At 33.6% G+C, this 22,758-nt stretch overlaps 1 protein-coding gene across 1 annotated transcript in view; it reads right to left on the bottom strand.

Annotated features, from left to right (window-relative positions):
* Positions 1-22,758, bottom strand: part of SPRYD7 (SPRY domain containing 7) — a 121,739-nt gene that overhangs the window by 48,455 nt on the left and 50,526 nt on the right. Inside the window, exons 3-4 of the mRNA XM_077781412.1 lie at positions 17,605-17,693; positions 776-869 (exon numbers count right to left, since the gene is read on the bottom strand). Coding sequence (XP_077637538.1) covers positions 776-791 — 16 coding nt within the window. The 5' untranslated portion in view covers positions 792-869; positions 17,605-17,693. The remainder of the gene's footprint in view (positions 1-775; positions 870-17,604; positions 17,694-22,758) is intronic.

Here is a 22,758-nt window from a genome sequence, read left to right on the forward strand (position 1 = left end):
GCTGCAAGCACCAGTCTGCAGCATGATGAAAAAAAAGCAGAGACCTTTAAGGTCTTACCAAGCATTTCTGTCTTCAAATGGCTGAAGTGCTTTTGCAGATCTTTAATATTTAGTAGTTCCTTAATGCTAAATATGAAACTCAAGAGAAGGCTATCCAACTTTGAGCCAGATAGGATATTTTTTCTAAGTACTCAACCTCATTTTGGTCATGTATCTTAAGAGAAATGTAGTAGGTAAATGTGCATATCAATGTTCTTTATGAAAAGCTGTAGGCTAATTCTGCATAGCTGTGCTATTGAGAACTGCTCAGGTCTGAACTAAATTGGAAATTTTAGCTATTAGAGTAATTTTGCCAGTTCAAGTCCATAGCAGTAGTAAACAATTTTTACCAGTCTGAAATTCTGAAATATGGTAAAATAATTCAAACTAATGAATTATAACAACTTGGATTCATATTAATCTACATCATGTTTGTACCTGTGCAACTGCACCAGTAGCAGTTCTGTGAAGGCTAAAACCAAAACAAATCTTGAGGGCAGATAAGATTTTTTTCCTTTATTTTAAAACATCTATATCTGATTCTGTCAAATACACTTATTTGAATAATGTATGTGTATTTTAAATGGTGAAATACAACAGGGCTAATAAAATTAGATTAGCAAGTGATACTGAGTCATGATAGTGAAGAAAATAAAATCTTAAAAGGAAACACACTTTCAGATCTGTATCTAAAATTAGTGACATTTACATAACCATTAGTCTACATTTGACTCACCACACAGTTCTCGCATGCAGCTTTTAAAGGAAAGGAGCCAAAGTAATTTCCATTCTCACTGCAGCAATTTCAATCATCTCAATGAAAGATTCTCCTGCAAGAGAAAAATCTTAGTGGAAGATGAGGAAAAAAATTAGTAAATTCACAGTCAGATATACAGTCTAAACTTCTAACCATAAAACTGCTACCTGTCTATAGCCCAGTGGTTTAAGAAATGAAGTGGTTAATAAGTTTTGTTAAAAAAAATTGAAAGACACTTTTTCTTTATGAGCTCTTTGTTAAAAGCGTGATCAAATATTTCCAAGTTCCACTAATTTAGAAAAGATTGTAAAAATGAGCACAGTTTTAAGAGTTTTAATAAAGAAATGTGTTGGCAATTAAAGTAACATAATTTTTATAGTTTTTAAATATATAAACAAACACACTTACCAAAGTATTGTTAGATAGGTGTAGCTTGAGACGGCTCCTTTAGAAAGTTCAGTTTTCACATAAACCAAAGCAAAATTGTACATATATGCCTAGTCTATTTACCATCAGATACTATGAAGCTTTAAATATAGTTTCTGAATAAATGAAAATGAAAAAAACAAAGAAAGTGTTCATATACAAACAATATATAAAATTTTAGCAACAAAAAGGCATAAGGGAATACATGCAATGTCCTGTCCCACGACTCGCGTGCAGAAGTGGCTAGCCTTACTTCAGCAGCACAGTTAATACTGGAGATATTTACAGTCTTAACACCAATATTTACGTGCTGCTAAAGTATGACAGACATCAGCATCACAAGATTGACTAATACATAAGTGGTATTTCTCTTCAGGGTGATGAAATCCTTGTATTTTTGAGGCAGCACAATATGGCCTGCACCTTTTCAAAACCCACAAACCATTATGTGCTGCTACGTTATGCCAAGGTGTCTACCATGCTTCAAGGAAACAGAAACATACTCTGAGATGAATGCAGAATTTTCTTATCGAACTTTAGCTTTCATGTAGTAACATCAGTTGTATTAACAAACTACAAAATGTTTAGAAAACCCAAGCTAGTTTATTTACATTTATACTGTAAATGTTTATTTACAGTGAAGCTCTCGATTTTATTGTCACCTGAGCATAATACCTTAATGAGATATGAACCACAAACTGGAAAACTGTGTCTAGTTAGAAAAACTAAAGATTATGCAGATGTTTATTTCAAAAGAAAGTAAAAAATCTGGGTTATTTCCTAGTCTGACTTTTTGTCATCTGGAAACTCAGATGTGAAAAGAAAACCCCAACAACTTTCATATGTAAGAGAATAAGACCTAATTTCAAAATAAGCTTCTGTGAACTATTCTATGAGTCCTCAAGCCATCTGTTAGCTCTGCAGCTTACCCTTACTGCAACTTTTGGGCAGACATACTCAAAAGAGCCTTAATTTCAGAGGAAAAAAAAATTATAACCCAAAGCAATTGTTAGCAAGACTAGTAACTTATCTGTTATTACGAGCAGGAGTTCATCTGCCCCAGCCTAGAATTGACCATGCTGCTTTACTAGATGTAGGCAAGAGATGTGGAGTTGTGGTCCAGCTAGATATCATTTTCTTAGGCTAAAGAATGTCAGAGATTTAAATGTGTGCAGTCCTTTTACTGGTTCCCTAGATAACATGAACTATGCTTTCTTTAATGTTTTAATACTAAACTGTTAAGACAAAAGCTACTTACACAGCATAGACCCAAGCATGCCACTCCATTGCAATAAGCCTTCTAGTCAGGTAATGACAGACAACATCTGGAAATTAACAGGGCTATCTGGAAGCACAAAAATAGATTTGACAGGCCATGTCGGGGAAAGATTTGAGAAATTTTTGGGAATTTTCTTTTCTCCCTTCCTACTACACCTGGGCAATATCTGTTAGAAGAGTCCATTTCCACAAATGTGCCAATTAAAGTGAGATTGCCAATGTACATTTACAGGTGACGGCAGCAACACTTTTTATATGGTTTATCCAGATAGGAATGCTAACTTTAGGAACTGGAATCAAAGAGCCATTTCCAGTACATTTTATACACGCACAGCTCTATTTACACTTATCCCCACCCCACCTCTTACAACCTATGTTTGTTTTTTAAATCAGACAGCTAAAATAGGCAAACTAAATTAAATAGGCACAACTTACCCAACTTACCATGGTGAATTAAAGCAGGAGTGCAAAGTCAAAATAAACCTATACTGTAAACGTATGCTCTGACAGCTGGTCTCCCCCCTGCAGAAACTGTGCTAGGCATAAACCAAGAGAAGAAAAAGTAAAGACAAAATCTCCACCATATATATGTGTGTATACACACACACATGCACACACATATATGTGTAATGTGGAAGGCATAGATAAAGATAGATGTAAGCAAAAATTCCAGCCAGCAGTAAAAGATTTACTCAACTTTTCTGGAAAAAGAGCATGAAAAATGTCCTCTAGCAAGAAAAAATATTGTTTTGTATGTGTATATTTACCTTAAAAGACTGAAAGAAAATGACTTAAATAAGACAGCTGTAATATTTAATACCTTTGGATTTCTCAGTTTTTACATTCAGGCCAAATTCTTAATTTAAAACTCCATGTGTTTTAACAGATACTATTCTTTCAATTGCCTGGTTGATTTCAGCTTCTAGCTTAAGTATGTAGAGTTTTTTTCCTGTTGCATAACTAAATCCCTTTAAAATTAAACTATACACACCATGAAATGAAGACTTGGCAGAACTATTATGCTAATTTCTACAGAAAGTACATTAGTAAGAAAACTTGCAGGTAATTCCACCCACCCATACAAAACATGAACACAAAACCTTGCATGAATTACAGGATTACAGACTGTTTAAGTTTTTCTATTTTTTAAAAATTATTTTGGAAGGTGTTTTGTCGTTGTTTTTTTTTTCCTTTTAACTTTACCACAAAACATCCCAAAAGAAACCAACCAACTCAAAATTCAATACAATGTGACTGTATGCTTTTTACATTGCTATTAAAATAGACATAATCTGCAAGGAGAATAAGCAAATTATCACATAAAATTGAAGGCAGTCTATGTGAGAAGAAGGGGCTGTGGAACAGGAAAAGAATGAGAAAAAGTCTAAGATAACAAGTGCACTGATATCTGAGCCAGGAATCTACTGAAGTCCAGGAATGTCTGCACAAAGCTGTATACCATTATGCTTTGGTCATAAAGTCAATATAGTTGTTACCAAGAGTACTTATCCTACCTCCATCTTTGTGTCTTAAGTCTGTGGCTGAGAGACTGACAGACAAAGGAGACCTCAATAAAAGCTAGAAATCACATATGCAAGCAGTTCCATTACATTTCCCAAGTCCCTAAAATTAAGAGCTCTGCTGACTAAGAAGGATTATGAAGATGCAAAACTGAAATTCCACAGAAGCAACTCACATACACAAGTCAGGAATGCTCTTTGAAAAAAATGTACTGGAACTGTTAAAAAAAAGAAAGGAAAAAAGAGAGAAGTGTGTGTATATATATTTGCACTTGTTTTAGCAATTAGAGTGTTCCCAAGCAAGGAAGGAGCCTTTCCTTAATTTCAGTATTTCTTAGTTGATTTATCAAAGACCAAGTCCAATATAAAATATAGTTTTTGTTTTTATTGTTTACAGTTCAGAGTTTATGACAACACCAAGCCAAACTCAATCTTTCCGACCTTATGAAAACAAGCTACAAGTCAATTCTGGCTACTAAACACACTAATAAGCTCCTTAAATGCTACTGTAACTACTAATAAGCTCCTTAAACCTCTGTGTAACATATTACATCCAGAAGGTACCACTAGGCCTGCAATCTGACTGACAGGTCAGTGACTTGGAGTAAAAGATACCAAGGATTTGGTATTAAACACTGTATGTTGCCTTTAATGCCCAAGAACATGATCTAAAATTAAATATTTACTTTGTGCCTTTTGGTCATACAAGCAAAGCATTCCCTTCTTGGCCAGAAGCTATTCCTCATCTATAGTTATACACCATTGCTCACAACCATATTCCATTGCTTTAGTTCCTTACTCATTTATACAAAGCACACATCCAATATGAAAGCAAGGCTATTCCTTCACTGTTAATTTTGACCCATTCCCAACCTTATTTCAGATTAAAATTAGAAAACTGAATGTGAACCTGAAAGGCTTAAATGCTCCACAGTGTAAAAGGATTACATTTGTCCACCAGTGCTACTCTCCTCCACAGCCCTGACATCAGCAATTACAAATGTCCATATCTCAGTTTTGCCAGGTTAGCTTAGTTTAACCAGAAATTAGACAGGGTTTGCACTGAAATGGCACAGCATGAAGTGAGGCATCTTTGACAAGTGTGTCCTGCTCTATGCATTCCACTAATGGAGTAAGTTACTTCTATGTTAGACAGGACATTTTGCAGTGTAGCTTTTTGGACAACTGCTGGTGGATTTGCCAAGTTCTCCTCTCTCAGTTCAGTGTCACTAACACATCACTAAATATGAATAAACATGATGGCAGTTAAACGATGGCAGTTCAACATTGGAAAATACTTTTAAGGTTTTATTTAATTAATCTGGGAAAAAGATAATCTCACTGTTCACTACCAAGAAATCTGAACATTTCCATTCTCTAAGATTCTCAGATCTAAAAGTGTATGTAGCTGTATCTTGCTCATACACTGTTTACACCCCTCTCTCCAAGCCAAAACAATAGTTTCATTTTATTTTTGTCATATGCTTACTCAACACTGCAGTATTTATACTGCAAACATACTAAAATTTATAACTCTTGTTCATTCTTAAATCTAAGATTTAGAAGTATATTTACTCCTGCCTTCTTGTTTCTTTGTTAACAAACTGTCTTTCCTTCTAATTTGTGGGGTCAGCAGCCTTTAAAATGATATGCATGTAATTTTTAAAAGAAAAAAGAATTGTACTGAAATATTTCAGAACATTAACTTTAAAGGTATCAGTGAACTTTCAGCTACTATTCCATTATTATTTGGTTCAGGCATAACCTACAATACTCTGTTAATTCACTCAATTTAATTGAGGCTACTTTCTGGTCAGAGAAAGAAGAATTAAGAGAATAAACTATATACCTTGATTGCTCTTCTCCTGAAGTAGCAGCAAGATTTTTTAATTGCTGTTTAAGACTGCAGCTCTAAAGAGAAAAAAATAAAACTAAATAAATTTTTTAAAAAAATCTAAACTAGCAATTTTGTTGCATGTGTTTTTCTTTTCAATGAAATAACTCTAACACAGAAATAAATTTTCCTCACTTCACCTCAAAGAGGTGCAGTAATCCAGGACCAAGCTTATACACACAGTCCATGTATAATAGGTCCTCCCATACTTTCTAGCAAGCAGCTGTATATTTCTAAGATGATGATAAAGATGTGTGAAAAAAAAAAATCAGAATTAATGCTTTAAATAATTCTCTGAACAAAAAGATGAATATTTGAACAGAATAACTAGCACTAATTTAGAGTTTAGGTAGCACAAACTTTGACATTTAGAAAAAAGTGTGTTAACTATTTCGTGATTATATTAACAATACTCCCCATATAACTATGGCAAAAGACTGAGAGAACTACATTTTTTTTCAATGTGAAGTATTAATAACTAAAGTAAAGCAGATGACTGCTGATCACTGAAATTTACTGCTACTAAATTTGGAGAATCTATATCATGTGTCCAGCCATCTCTCCAAGGATCATGAGCAAACAGATTTAGACTAGCTGGAGAACTACTGCATAAGATAAACATGAAATAACAAAGGCAGCTAAAAATAAAAACCAGGAAGTAAAACCATTGAGAAATTCAGAAGTATAAAAATACCTGGAAATTTAGAAGTGCAGTTAAGGACTCCCAGCATCAAATTCTGTTTTACACCCTTTTTACTTAATCTAAGACTCCAACTACTGTTTATACTAGCTTGACTCATGTATTAATTTGTATGAGGTGCACCCCAACTCCCCACCAATTGCACTCAGGAAGACAAACCAAAGTTAAAACTGTTACTTGGGTCTGCAATATTGATGCTTCTAGTGGAGTGATGAATAGCAAACAGAATGCAATGGATTTCTGTGAAAGGCAAGAAATTAAAGGTAGTCAGTTCTGACTTGAACAAGTACAGTATGTCAATTTTTATAGCCTGTTAGCTAAAAAAAGCATAACTATGGGAAGCTGATATAGCACACAAAAACTTTATCAATGTACAGCTTGGTATATTATAATTCTATTTTAGAATCAACTGCAGCTTAAAACTACAACTGAATGAGACTAACCCCCTCCCACCTCTTTTCCCAGCTTACAAAAAGTTTTTTGTCAGAAGTTGATGTATTAACTGGATTGCTATATGAAACACTTTACAGGGAACTTGTAAAGTGTAACAAGCTCCAAGTTCTAGCAGAGTTTGTAAAAGTTGCACTTCAGAAAACCTTTCCAGACCCCTATTGATTGCACTGGTATAGCTTGCACACAACTTTTAAAAATCTGTTTTCTTTGCACCTTTGGCAAGCACACAGGAAGAAAAACTGTGAACACTTTCAATCTGTACCAGCATTCTTTCTGCTTGAAAGGACACATGCAAAATTAAGAAAAACAAAGAAACTAATTTCTAAATTCTACCAAGTAATTTTTATATTTCATTATAGTAGTAATTCAAATGTTCTTTCCCCCAAATTATCACAAAAAATATTAAAACTAAATATAGTGGATCATCTAAAAGAAAGCCAGATCTGTCTTAGAATATAATCTTCAGTTCCTGTATGACTATTAAAAAATTTTCTAGCATCTTTTCAGATTAAAAAAATATTTAAAAAGATAAATATTTTCAAGTTCTCCAATAAATATATTATTATACTATTAAATTCAGAAAAGATTATCCTATTATTATAGCTCAAGTTTCCAAAACCTGAAGCGTATAGAATCATTAGTGATAAAAGAAAATGTGACAATCCCTCTTCAAACAACAATAACTGTTTAATACAAACCAGCTACATAATGTAAAGTTATTAAGACAGGAAAACAGGTTCTCCTTTTAAACACCTTAAATTTCAAAAAACCAAAACTTTGAAATCTAACAACTATTGGTTCTCTACTACATTAATTAATTTCTGGTTTTCTTACAAAAAAAAAAAAGTTTTATCAAGTTCTCAGAAGACTCGCTCACGCAACAGTCACAAACCTTGTGTAAAATTTTGTGCTCCCCTAAGTTGGCAGTTTTTTTATGAAAGGCCATGCAAGTACTGCTGCTTATATCTTCTAACTCTAAAATATATAGCAAAGCATTTCTTGTCCTCAATAGAATATTCAAGTTGTTTGTGCAGAAACCCTGATGGTCTGTGCACAGGATCAGTTTCCAAAGTACTTCTAGGAAAGTGAAAAATATATTGGTCAGTATTAGCTAGACTGCCTTCCTGGTTGCTGTCTTATCTCAAATTGGTAAATAATTACAAACCATAGGTCAGTAACAGAGCAACATTTTTTTTTTTTTGTTGCCTTACATGTAAATAATAACTATTTACAGTATGCCAAACCACAAATCTTAAACTGATATTTTGTTACATCTCAGTATTGTATGGGACTATAATGCCTAAAGATGAAAACCAGGCCCACGCTCAGAATGAAACCTCACTTGTAAAGGGCTAGATTTGCTGCTTGTCTGCTTTCAAAGATTTAAGGTCAGAGTGACAATGCTATAAAATAAGGGTCAAAGCACAAAAAGACCAAGGCCACAGAACAAAGAGCTTTTCGTGTCCTGAAAGAAGTTGCTTTTTGTAAGCCTGCCTTCTGGCTCAGGCAGTAAATTTGTCTTTTTCTTAACATCATCACTACATGACTTCTATAAAATGCCAGACAACAGCATGACTTATGAAAGGTGATACTGACCTGTTTGAAGAAATCAACTCAACTGTTAAGGAAATCCACTAGTTAATAGCAGAGGAACACCTCCTAGTAACTGCTACTTTTACTTTTCCAGCCATTAGCTGTATTTTTACAACTTCATTATTTAATTAGTCACTTCAGCAGAAGTTTCAGGTGTCCGTAACACCCTTGGGGTGCAGATTATCTTATTGTTTATTCAGTGGTAGCTGGTGTAGCAATCTTTCCCCCACCTCTCCATGAAACATTAATAGAATCTTAGTAATCTTAATAGATAACCATCTAACACACAGATCTGTGTACTCCCTTTCAAAAACATTTCTTGTTTGGCTCCCCACTTCCCATCAATGAGACCCACTACTCACAGAACTGAGCTAATACAAAACAAAATGGCGCTTTCTAAGGCTGACACAGGTCAATAAACAGTAAATATAATTTTTCCAGCTAGAAAACCAACTTCACTTAGAACATGCTTTTCCAAAGTAATAAAAATAGCTTTGACAAATGAAAGGAACTTTATCCCAAAAAAAAAAAAAAAAAGGACAAATTATAAGGATCCTGGGTGCTTCTAGCTTTATACTAAGTTTGATTTTCAGTATTTCACTAACAAGCTTAAAGTAAAACCATGCTGAATTAATTAGATGTTAATACATTAAGAAAAAGGATTTATAATCCAATACTTAAAAGTACACAAGTAGTTAAAAAAAATAAGAATTGTACTCTCAAACTAATAAATACCCACAAACCTAAAAGATGTTAAATCTCTGAAAACTAGCAGAGATTTATGCTAGTTTATTCTGAATTTTTTTAAAATAAAAAGTTACTTGACAGTATGCTCCTTGAACAAGAAGTGTTTCTCCATTGTAATCCAAACCTATATGAAAGAACCAGAATTATCTGCATTATCTTTTATAGCAGGTCTAAGGCAAGACATTTTGAAAACACAGATCTTCCACACTTCAAATAATTATTTTCCCCTTCAAAACAGATGGTTTCTGTCTTCAAAATTACTATTTTTATTGTTTTTTTCAGTCCTACTAACTTACTTAAAAGTTGGAACTGGAGATTCAGATATGTGGAATTAGGTTAAAAACATATACAAAAAAATGCCTTACCTTTTGAATCTGGAGATCTATAACAGCTGAGTTTCAGTGCTAAAAAACCAGAAGCTTAATGAAACAAATCACTTGGCTTTTGATCTACCTTAAGCTATAATATCTGATTCCTATAATAATTATTAAATGTAGCATTTAATAAAATTATCTTTTTTTTCTTTCTAAAAATTTTATATAATTGAAAAATACCTGAATATAGGAAAAGCCTAGTGTAATGTATGAAAGGCCCACTCCAATCATCCTACACTTTCTGAAGGAAATGATTACTCCTCATCTCTTAAGAAGCACTGGTGCGAGTATACTGATTTTTCTTGTGGTGAATAGCAGCCCACAAGTTAAGGAACTGATGCAAACTGGCAGATTTCCCCTTCTAATTCTGAGTCATATGCGTCATCTTTTTGTCAAAAGCTGGGAAGAAAAAGAGTCTCTCTTCCAGCCTGCCACATGAAACCACCTGCTTAAAGGCAGAACAGACCAATATTGCAATGCTGGTCTGTGCATTGCTGGTACTTACACATTTGTTCTTGCTTTGTTCAATTAAACAAAATACTGAAGCCAGCTTTAATGTTCATGACTGAACTTATCTCTTTGATTTAAGGCCAAAATTCAAGCTAGTAAAAGGCAAAAAATAATAAAAAAAAAGAAAAGTCATATTGGCATGAAAGTGCTTATTCTTAAAATCCTAGTGTCTTACCTGCAAAAGACTAAGTGTTCAGTTCCTTAAAAGCTTGGTTTAATCACCTAGAATCAGACAGGTTTCATAGAAATACATTCCAAAACCAAGAGTTCATGCATGTGATTAAGACATCTGTATCACTGTACATGGCTGCCAACTAATTCCTCAAACCCACTCCCCCAGTTAAACCAAAAATCTCCCCTAAACCCCAGAGAACCTACCAATTTCTGTAGGTTATATTCCACATGCTCCTTGTGCATTCTGCAAATTAAGAACCAATAAAACTATTTTCTTCTTGGAAGACTGATGAAGGCCAGTCATTGTTGGACTGTATATACTGTGTTATGACACAATAGCTCTCTTTCAAAGGCACCAGCACCAGTTAAGGTTGGGCACATCACTGCCCGCAGATTAGATATTTTCAAATTGCACTAGAGTTGCTGATGAGACCTGCTGAAAACAGGTGTAAAAGTATATTGCAACAATGCACTGCAGCATTTATATTCATCTGTGGCACTGCCAGAGTGATTGCTAGTAAATATTCTTTACAAAAAAACAACTTGAAAAGTTATTGCAGCTAAAGCAAATTTTAGACATTAAAAGTAAGTTGTACAAAAGAATGCAAAGGAAATGCAACTTGACTAACTGATCCAGAGTGTAGAAACAAACATGTCATTTTAATAATAGATCAGCCTTTTAATATACAAGTACACAAAATATAAAAGATATTTTATATATATATATATGCACATAAAGTTAGATAGAAAGACAGGTATAAACTCACACACACTCTTATATAAAATGCCCTTTGTTTTCAAATTTGTACTGTGCCACAAGCATTTACACGGCTGGGTGCATACATTTCAATATAATGAGAAAATTTGCATTGCTAAAATAAGAATACTAGAGTGCTTTTCAAGAACCAGGACACCATCATTTGCATTACAGGTTATTTTTTACAAGTATTTAAGATATTCTGTAAATCTATAATGAACATTGCAACAGTGAAAACTGTAATTTATTATGTAATGAACTGTTATATAAATTGTTTAAATTGTGTACAATATACACAGATGATCTCTTTTACTTTGTTAAATTTTAAATACAGCACTTTATTGCTCATCTTCAACTATTTTTTCCCCATTCTATATAATATATTTTACTTGCTAAAATTATAGACAAAAGTATCTCTCTGATGCCTTATCCTGATTATAATGTGGTTTGGTTTTTGTGTATTTTTTTAATATGAAATTAATTATTCATACTGTCATCTTAATTTGATTAACTTTATAGTATTTTGTAAGAAAATATTTCACTTATCACATATTCCATTTTCCTCAGTACTTAACAAAAGATATTTAAGCTTTTCTGCAATGTTACCTTACCCCCCCAAAACCCAGTATCTTTCCAAGAGTTTGATGTAGTACATGACAGCAAATAAAACCAAACAAAACCCACCACTGAGAAAGTTATGCCTTTTTGACAATGGCAAGAGTGAATAAGGTAAGGCACTGTGGAAGATGTTTCTTAACTTGTAATTCAGCAAAGCATAACAACTGTCTTAACTTCTTTCTCATTCAGTGAAGCACTCCAAGATATGAAAAATGAGTTAAGCAAACCATTAGGAGGGTAATCACAAAGAGAAGATTTTGCCTGGGGGAGACCCTGGGAAAGTCTCCATTGGCTCCTTCTTTTTCATCTCAGGGCCACAGACACCCATAACTGTTCTGGGGTAGGCTGCTGCTTTGAATTGCCCTCTAGTGTTAGCCTTCATTAATTCCTACCTCAATGACAAATCCTGTTCGTGTTTTTAAAAATGGAAAGTGGGCCAGCAACATAAGTTATATTAAGCTAAAAAAATTAAACAAAAAAATTTCAACAGTGTTCCAAACTCGTTTGCAGGTCAGAAGACTGTGAGGTTGACAAATAAGTATTGCACACCAAAAATACAGGAAGTCTAGATACCTAAATGGCAAAAAAAAAAAAAAAAAAAAAAAAAAAAAAAAAATCAAGGACAACAGATTTATGAGAGAATTTATGAACATTATGCTTTACATTTCAGTGAGTTTTGTATGCAGTTTCACAAAAATATAAATTTCTGAAGCAAATACTTAATATTCACAGCCAAATTCACTGTCATTATGGTGGGATCAAAACCTCAAAAAAGCCAGAGGAGTTGCTGGTGTCAACAGAACAGTTTAGCAGTACCAATACCCTAGAAGGAATTATTCTCTAACTGCTAATTCAAGAGTCTCCTCGTTACACTATAAACCCAGATGCAAAACAGGCACCATCAAGATCCAGATTTTAAACCTGGTAATACTAGGAAGAGAAGGCGAGTATTTTCCTCTGATTTTATTTAATGAATGTGGGACTTAACGAAATATGGCGAATATATTAATAACACTTGCAAGCCATATAAGCTGTGGATTTCCACATACATAGAATTAAAGATCAGCATATGACCCTTTGTTTAAAAAACACTGGTCATACAGAACTACAATCCCTCACTCTGACAGAGCTAAAAAAATATTTTTAGAATTAGGTGTTAACACAATGAAGAAAAGTACAGATTTGAGCGCTGCTTTTATAATTTCTCTGTTTGGCATTAGAAATAGCATTTTCCCTTCTCCTGAGAACCTGGAAAAAATATTTTGGTTTTAGAGAGCAGAAAGACAGGGTAACTAGTACATAATCATTCTTTTTGATCAGGAGTTCTTTTTGCCTGTGGAAAATGCTGACAATAAGTGTTATAGTATTAAAAGGGAAGTCTGTTCCATAATAAACTTTTCAATATATTTCCTCTTAGAGAAGGACTTTCTTGTAAGAGCCATTGCAATGTTTCACAACAGATGGAGCATCTTCTTTGTCTAATTTTTGATCTTGACCAAAAGATGGACTAAAAGAACAGAAAACTGCGGACTAAGAGAGGAGATGCAACAAGAGAAAGCAAGGTATTTTCAGAAAAAAGTGATAACATTCATAAGACCACAGTATCTACCCATTCTACCAGGAGAAAATTTTGCTCCAAAAGAATACAGAAATTATAAAGCAAATGTTTTCATTTATCAGATCCACTGGAAGTCTTGTTAAATCTAGAAGTGACTTACATGATGTTATATCTATTTTGAAGTAGGAAATGATCAGTTAGATTTGGGAAGATCATAATCATGTTCATAATTACAATACTTTCTAAATCTCTAAGTTAATTTCCATATGAATACTAAAATCCATTTCCTTCTGTGTGGAGAAAGGACACTTAAAAAAATAATTTAAAAAAATTTAATTGTTCTTCATGTCAACTAGGAAGTAGAAGCATAAAATCACGCAAATCTTTTACTAAAGGCTTAAAAAAACCCACCAACAAACCAAACCATCCACAAAACAAAAGAAAACCCCGTAAGACACTCAAAGGAAGTGAAAAGCAAGCTCTTAAAATTTAGTGGGTTAAAGTAAAGGTATAAATACTTCAAAGGTATTTGCACATTACTAAGATTTTTAAGTACCTCACAAATTAAAAAGAGATATTGCTGATATCCTGCTTTGACTAGATTATCTTGATAATGTATTTCAATAAAAAAAAAAGTAATTTTCTTATAATACCGGTCTAAAAAATTAGAATAACAAAAACATCCTGCCCCAAACAAATGCAAAAAAAAAAAAAAATTATCAAAAATATCCATATGTTTGAAAGAAATTCAAAATTAACAAAGCTAGAAACAATTGTTTATTCAAACACACTGGTCAATTAACAATTGCATCTTCATACATGCCCTATTTTTAGTGTGCAAACAGCAATCTATACCAAAGTGTATTAAGAAGCCAACAATACACCATATGAACACTTTGCAATTTTGATTACATTTCTCATTCCCCCACTGGAACCTTCAATGTATGAGTCTACATAAATTCCTCCTTAGACTTCCGTTGAAATTAGACAAAAATAACAATAAAAAGGGGTCAATGCCTTACTTATATATAGATTTACATATGACTGAGAAGAATAAGCATTTAAATATCCCAGTTAGCATATTTTAACTATTTTTCCTAAAGAATTTTCATGCCATTTGCTTTTCTTTTCCTATTGCCTAGCAAGACCATTTTATCAACAGACAAGGAAAAACGATGTGCAAGTATGCCAGTCTTAAATTCTTCTTATATACAAGTTTCATTGAATGTCTGAAGTAATAATAAAAATAAAGGTCTACTTAAATCTAATAGTCTACAAAACTCCATTTTAAAATGATGAAGGGCTGGATTTAGTTTAAACTAACAAAATACAGAAAATTCAGTTGCTTCAGATTTAAAACTTAAAACAGTCATGCCTAAGATATCAAACAATGGTTGATTTTACATGTATTGTAGCAACTAGGAACTAGTTGCATTTATAGCTACAGATCTCTTTCAGGAAAATTATTTCAGTTGCCTTTGCAAAGCAAGAGAAGTCCTTAAACAAATCATAAACAAATTGTAAAAGTAAGCTGCAACAGTTCCTTTTGGATGAGCAACATGCATGCATTGACAGCTTTCAAATTATGATTTAGTTAACAATACTTTTAGACCCTCAAGTGTTATACCTACAGTAGGAACAGTAGAAGTGGTCATGAAAAGTACCACATCTGAAGCACTTCAGTAAAGAAGTCTGCACATTTTTATCTTTTCAACCTCATTACAATTAGATATTGCAAAACAGTTTACAAAGTCAAGCACACAGCTTGCAATAGCCACATAAGCAATTTTTAAGGAGCAAGCACTGCAGGCCCTTTATTCAGGCTGAACTTCCAACAGAATCAGTAGTTGTTTTGCTAAATAAGAACTACAATAGGAGAGGCTAAGAGTAGGAAAATAAAACAAATGCACCCCACCACCTTTCTTGCAAATATCACTTATTCTTCTGGTCAAGAAACACTCATATTGACTATAGAGTAAAAAATAGCTCTAGAGAAAAAAAAAGTAATATGGGCCAAAATTCAGCACAAAAATATTCTAGAGCAAATCAACACCTTAAGTGGACTCTAATCATAACTGACAAATGCAGCACTCTTAAAAGATACTAGAGCTTGTAAATGGGAAAGACTCAATTACTACATTACTGCAAAATTCTTTGCACTTTCTAAAAAAACATTTAGACTTGTCTTAAAGTTCTAAATACTTTAATATATACTAAATTTGTAAAAGGAAAGGAAGTGTGCATCTAATGAGAATACCATTCTGCAAATCCTTATTCATGGTCGTGAGTCATTAGAACTACTTGTGTATATTAAAGTTTGTAGGATTAGGCCCTAAATGTAAAATCCCTTTGATTTACAGTTGTGAACCAGAAACCACCTTTTTTGCTGAATAAGAATCTATGAAAAATGCTCTGAACCTGTGTCAGACCAAGGAACACTCCATCAAACTTTCACCTTTTAAATATCTCACAAGGGAGTCTTAGATACCTTTGCCTTGCAATATAATCCTGATTTTCATTAACAAGAATGTAACTGCTTTTGTACAGGAAAAAAAAATGAACAAACTCAAACTGTTCAGTCAAATCCTAAAATCCTTATTTTCCTAAGAAAGCTACTAGAAAAAGAAGGGGGGAAAAAGGAAAAAAAGGGAAAAAAAAAAAAAGAAAATAAGAAAGAAACAGCAGCAATGCAGCACCTCCAAAGCAGTTTCTGGACAGACTGAAATATTTATTTATTTGGGAGCATATTAGGCATGTTACCCAAACACAGTTACAGCATTAAGAGAAGTACTTTCACTATGTGTTTAACCACATAAAGAAAGGATTAAAACTGAAAGAATTATCTCCTCACTAATCACAAACTTCAAGGCTTATAAAAGTTAAGGTTTACTTCCTATACTTTCTGTATTCAAAATTTTCTTACTCAACTAATAATTTTCTCTAGGAGGTCTTAACTACCCTAAAATCATAGTATTGTATGAAAAACATATTCAGAACCCATCTGCCTCAAGTACAAGAGGTGTACTGCTGGTAAATTCCAATAACTCTTCAGTTCTACCAGCCATTTCTTACAACAATGAGGAAATATGAAATTTACACCTCACTGGATTTGCTTGGTAGAAATTAGGAGTTACTGGGATAAACTGAAATCTTGGGTTCTAAAAACTTCTCTGATTTTATGGCACAATTACTTCCTACAAAGATAAACTGTTCTTGAAGACAGACAGATTTGATTAAGGATAAAAACTGAATTCCAGCTGAAAGTTGGAATTGCTGAAGTCACAACATGTTCATAAAATTTGTTGTACTGTAATATGTTCTGCTGAAGATAAAGTCTTACAGATTTTACTATCCCATTTTGTATTTAAACAAATTTACTCAATCCAAAACTGGTAACTATTTTCATTTCAATTGTCTGTGTAAATGGTTAGTTAAGACTATTCATATATGAGTAGATAGGTTGTAATTACTCTGAATGGATTTCTCAGTTTCAGCCGAATGAGTACTTTTAGTGCAAAGCAGGACTTGCAATATGAGTGTAGTACAGTCCATATTAGTTCCTCTTAATTGTGCAGTGTTCTGCTATATAATATGTGTTTGCCAACAAATAAGATAGATAAATTTTCTGAATATTCTGGAACAGATGGATGGATCTGAAAACCTGTTCTTTTTTTCTGTTTTCTGCTTTGCTTGTCAGGTAGCTTCTTTATTAATGTCTTTAAAACCAAATTTTACACTCTACATGGAAATGCACTCAGCTAGCTCTCTATTCTATTCTTTAACACACCCTCCCAACAACAAAAAAAAAAAAAGTTATTGAAAAATAATTTTTTATATCATCCATACTTTGTTTTTGGATTAGCAACATTTCAGTTGGAGTAATTCCCAAGACAGAAATATGAGAACAATACTATATGGAGAATTTATATAGCTCAAATGGATCAAGGCTGTTGCAAACTCAGCTTTTTATACATATTTTTGGCCACTTCATTTCCTTCTGAGCACAGTCTGTGTTAATACTTTTACTTAGTGTTTTATAATTTTACAGGAGAAGTGCAAAGAAGAATTATTTTAACAAATAATAAATTCTTGAACAATCCCACTAGAACTAGCCTATTTTGAATACTCTGAATAAGTTATACTACTGTGTACATTTTTTAAAATAAAGAACATATGTAATAAGAGAAATGTTAATATAATATATACCATGCTCATGCTCCATCAACCTTCCAGAGTTTTTCAATCACAGGAGTAAGCCGTTCTCCAAAATCAGCTCTCTATTGAAAGGTCAAAACCTGCAATAAAAATGTCATGTATTATAACATATTTCCAACACCCACAGTTTCATGGTTGATCCCCAAACATAGATGTAGGTCATCAGCTTGACCCTCGCATTGTCTATGTTACAGGAAATCCTAATTTTAAAAATACTTTTTTTTTAAAACCAAACTGACTTGATTAGGAACACCTGTGATATGCCTCTTGATTATCAGAAGCCTCCTGAAACAAATCAGATTAGCATGTTTCTGCTTTCATTCTACCCACAGCATTTTAAGATGAAAGAGGAAGGAGGACAAAAAAAAAAAAAAAAACAAAAAAAAAAAAAACCACCAAAAAAAAAAAACCTGAGTAAAGGGTGTTGTTCTCCCCTTCCTACCCACTACTAATCCCTCCCTCCCCCCTCAATCAAGCAAACATGTAAGTTTTTTTAGTAAGTAAACTACTTAATGGATGTGTGATTACTGCTGTCATATGTCCATATTTGCTAAGATATGCTATTGACTGTTAAGTATTTAAATTCTAGTGTTTCACTTTAAGGAATTTGATTTTTTTTTTTTTCTCTTCAAGGCAGTACCATTATTGCCTTTATTAAAATTCAGCCTACAAATATTAGCTACTTTAAAACATATAATGGAAAAACTATGCTAATATAATACATTCTGAGAGATTAAATAAAATTTTAAGAGTTAAAAAAAAATCTTAAAAATTGAAATAAAAAGAAGCCCTGATTAGGTAAGAACAAAGGATAACTTGACAGATGCAGTAAAGATAGCCTAATAGCTACTGGAGGAAATACTGCATTCACAAAGACAAAATCGTAAATTTGTTTTGACTTTATTTGAACTTTTCATTGTAGACACCATAACAAGACACATCCTATGCCTAATAAATGAATAGCTGATGCCTAGATCAGGTCACCTGCTTATAAATACTTCCATAATTTTGTTTTTTCTTTGAGAATATTCCAGAAAATACTACAACCCCACCTCACAGCTATGAAGTTATAATAATCACTCTGCTTTAACAAGAAAAAGGAGTTTGTATCTTCATGTATTCCAGACATCATCTATTTCACCTTTTTAAAAAAAAGTTTTTGTTCTTAAACCAAACCCACCAAAGTTGTGGTCCCCCTCTGTGCTTATATTGAGATTTAACATACTTGAAGATTATACTGAAACTGGACTTAGACAAAGCTATTTAAAATGAAAATACATGCCTAAGCCCTATACGATGTGTAATTATCTTTTTCTCAGACCAAATCTTCAAGAGAATTTCAGTTCATGCTAAATAAAATAATTAGTTGTAACCAGAGTCAATGCTGAAAAGTTTATTAATAATCTATTTACTGCAGATTTACTCACTACAGTTTCTGAAAACTAACTAAATAGTCACGGGGTGGGGGGGGGGGGGTCCTATTTCTAACAGTGGTTTCCTTTAGACATTAATAACGATCACTGAAAATCACTCCTATCTTTTAGTTTTAAGCAATATAACAATATCACCTTCAGTTTTAGAAGACATCTTAGGAAACCTTTAACAAAATAAAAGCTAAATGTACATAATTTACATTTGCTACTGTTGTGTACATATGGTAAATGTGTGTGTGTGATGTCATCCTTATACACTAGCAACTGTCCATTACTGAGCTCTGGAAAAGTGTTAAGAATTACATAAAGTTTAAAAATTTAGCATTCTCTGTAAAAAGATTTTTTTGTTTGTTTTAATGATGCACTAAAAATATTATTACATGCAAATATTATAATAAAAAATTGATCAACTTCAAGTGTTAGCTGGACTAGAGCTCAAGTTGTTCTCCTTTCTCTTAACACTCATCCAACTCTTCTACAGCTCTTACACAGCATTCAAAGCTAAAATCAGAACTATTCCTCAATTGTGGTAATATTAGCTGAATCCCAAAGTTTTGTTATTAGAATAAGTATTTTAAAAACTTACAGGAAAGGGTTAAAAAAATAATCAATACAGACATTGCCTTACACCCTTATGGGCAGAAATTTTTATACCTAGCTTACTTTGAATATTTCTGAAATTGTCCAGTATCCACAATGAAGGCATTTTTCAATAAAGAGATTTCTTTTTGAAATCCAACTTATGTATTAATACACCAATAATCTAAAAATTCTGCATAACTCCTGCCAATAATGCACAAAAAACCCTGCAAAGCAACATTTTCACTAAATAGAAGAGGTTGCTGGAAATCTGTGGCTACACCTCTCTACTCTGCCTCATGTCCCCTTTCTATCTGAAGGGCATATCAACTTTTTTTTTCTATCTTTAAAATACATTACTAGTTCTATTAACAAAATAGATGGCTGTGAGAAGAGTCACAGGGGACTAAGTTCAAATTTGGGCAGCCTGTTCAAACAAAATTTTCCAAGTATTACTGATAATAGAAAACACAATTTTTTGACATCAGGTTCCAGTGTTAGATATATAGTGTTTAGAACTTATAATAATAAATAAGTGAAAAAAAAAATCCACAGAGAACACTTACTGGTGTACATGAAGTTATTTTTAGTTTTAAAAACTTTCTGACAAAAATATTTTTGTTTCTACAGAAAAGTCTATAATTTCATTCCCTATGTCTTTCACAGACAGTCAAAACTAGTCCAAGATGTGCTCTACCCTTGACAGTTTGTAATGAATGTGAATTACTCAAATAACTCGCAATGGGCCTTTGGGTGTGGGTGGATGACTGCATCTACAAAGCAGAATACCTGCAGCATATTCGTAGAATACAGTGATAACCTTCTTGAGTCTCCCTTAAATATTCAGTACTTAACTGGTCCCCAGAACAAATAACAAAACCCAGTAAGGTCCTATAAGAGTACCACTAACTGATCTGTGGCTACTTTTCCTGTAAAGAAAGCTCATCTGCTTTTACATGTGTAGAAGTGTATCAGAAAAGCAGTGATACACCTGTTAGGATGGCTTCTGACTCTCAAGATGGGCGAGATGTGCATCTCCACACAGTGTTCACAGGCAGGATATACAGGCCTAGGTAGTTTGTATGCAGTCCCAGTTGTACTTCACTGCAGAATTTGACTTATTAGTCATAAAAATAATTAAGGAATTAAAGACTCCAATTTATTTTTCCTTCCATGACATTACATTTTGGATGGAATAGTAATAGGTTTGGAATTCCATAAGCTAAGGATAAAAAAAAACCCAAACAATGAACTAAACAGAAAAATAACCCCATGATACCTTGGTATCTTATATGTAGTCTGCCTTTAAAATGTTACTACAATAAGCTTTCTATGAAGTATTAGCCTAACACAGTAAAAGGTCACACAGATATAAAAATCATACTTTCAAATTACTGTTAATTCTGAAAATTAAAAATTCTCAAGAGTTACTTCCAGCTTTAGTAGATTTATATCTATAAAATGAGATGATACCCCTTCAAAACTTTCAGTAAAACTTCAGAGGAAAAAAGGAAAGAAAAAATCCCGAACCAAATGAAGCTTATTTGGATGTTTTTCCTAAGAATCGAGATAAATGATTAGACTCAAAAGAAACAAAGGAAAAAAAAAAAAAAAATACACACACTATGCTACATGTTATACCTAAACAAGGTTTAATTAAGGATAGAACTTTAGCTTTCACTTATCAATAAAATATAAATATATAAATTTAGATATTCAAGTTCAATTGATATTTCCTCCAAATGTAACTTTTCCAGTGCCAAGTAATCCCAGTTAATGTTTGACATTTTAACTGAGGTAAAAAATGCAAGCAGCTCTACAAGGGTCTATTTAAGCTCATGATTTTCCCCTCCTAAATATCTCAAAATAAGGAGTACATCAAATATAAGAAAGGAAAGGTTACTTAAAATACACTGTATATTCATATTAGATTGCTTACTGCTTTCATTTTAGCCACACCCACCTTTATGTAATTGTAAAATATGAGAACAGTGCAGCTGAGAAATAAGAAAGCTTAAAAGAATAGTTGTTTCATGTAGTCAAATACGTGCTAAGCATGGATTTTAATTAAAATTAAAAACAGGTATAAATTGCATGCTATTTAACATGACTAGTGGGCAAAAATGCACACGCACCTGTACAATACTGAATTACAGGGTTTTTTTTGTAAATTAGCTATGAGTCAGGACAGTTATTTCATTGAAAGTGAAAGTCAGTATTTGTGAGTGCACTTCCACAGCGGAGTAGTATAAATCAATTCAAATTGTGATATTTCAAAGTATACACAGCTACAGTGAAACAGCTTTGTGCACATTCCCATACTGACCGTCAAAAACATTTCTGAAAACACTCTGAAAGTAATGATGCAGAGCTAAAGAAATGAGTGCTAAATCTCAATAGGATCTGGCTAGTATCTCAATTTCAAAGATTAAGTGGAATTTTCTATCAGGGCACAAAGGTATGAATTGCAGAGACAAACTAAGCAGCTATTCCCAGGAAAAAAAAATAACTGAAAGTGCAATTTACATACTGGATTAAAAGAATCCAGGGAAACTAGGGATTTGAGACAGAAAAATCTCCTTGAACTGTTGGATTTCTGCATTACACAGAAAATACCTTGAATCACAATCCAGTTGCCATGCTGGAAACGCTAAGTTTTGCATTTCACTTTAAGACTACACGCTCTCAGCCATGTACACAGAAATCTTTTGTACAGGACTTCTGCACCCCAACTCTTCTCTACGTCCCTCCTACGTCCCTCGGTTAACTCGTTATTTTCGGTGGCCGGAGCGCTAAGCGCAAGGCGGCCGCTTCTGGCTTTGAACGCCACGGAGGGATGCGCGGGGGGGCAGCGGGGGGACGGGGGGGCAGCGTGAGGGGGAGGAAGAGGAGCGGGGAAAGGCTGTGACCCGGTCCAACCTCACAGCCCCAGCCCCGCGTCCCAGCAGGCAGCCAGGGGAGGCAGCAGCCGGTCCAGCCTCGGCTGAACGGGCGCCTTAACGGGGGACCCGATGCTGCATTCGCTGCGCATCCTGCGCGCCCGCCAGCTCGACGGCAGCCCCGGGCGCCCGCCGCTCACACGGCATCGGGGAAAATATCCATACGCCTTCCTACCTCCGGAAAAAAAATGTAA

The sequence above is a fragment of the Lonchura striata genome, chromosome 2 (assembly GCF_046129695.1).
Source record: "Lonchura striata isolate bLonStr1 chromosome 2, bLonStr1.mat, whole genome shotgun sequence".
Lineage (NCBI taxonomy): Eukaryota > Metazoa > Chordata > Aves > Passeriformes > Estrildidae > Lonchura > Lonchura striata.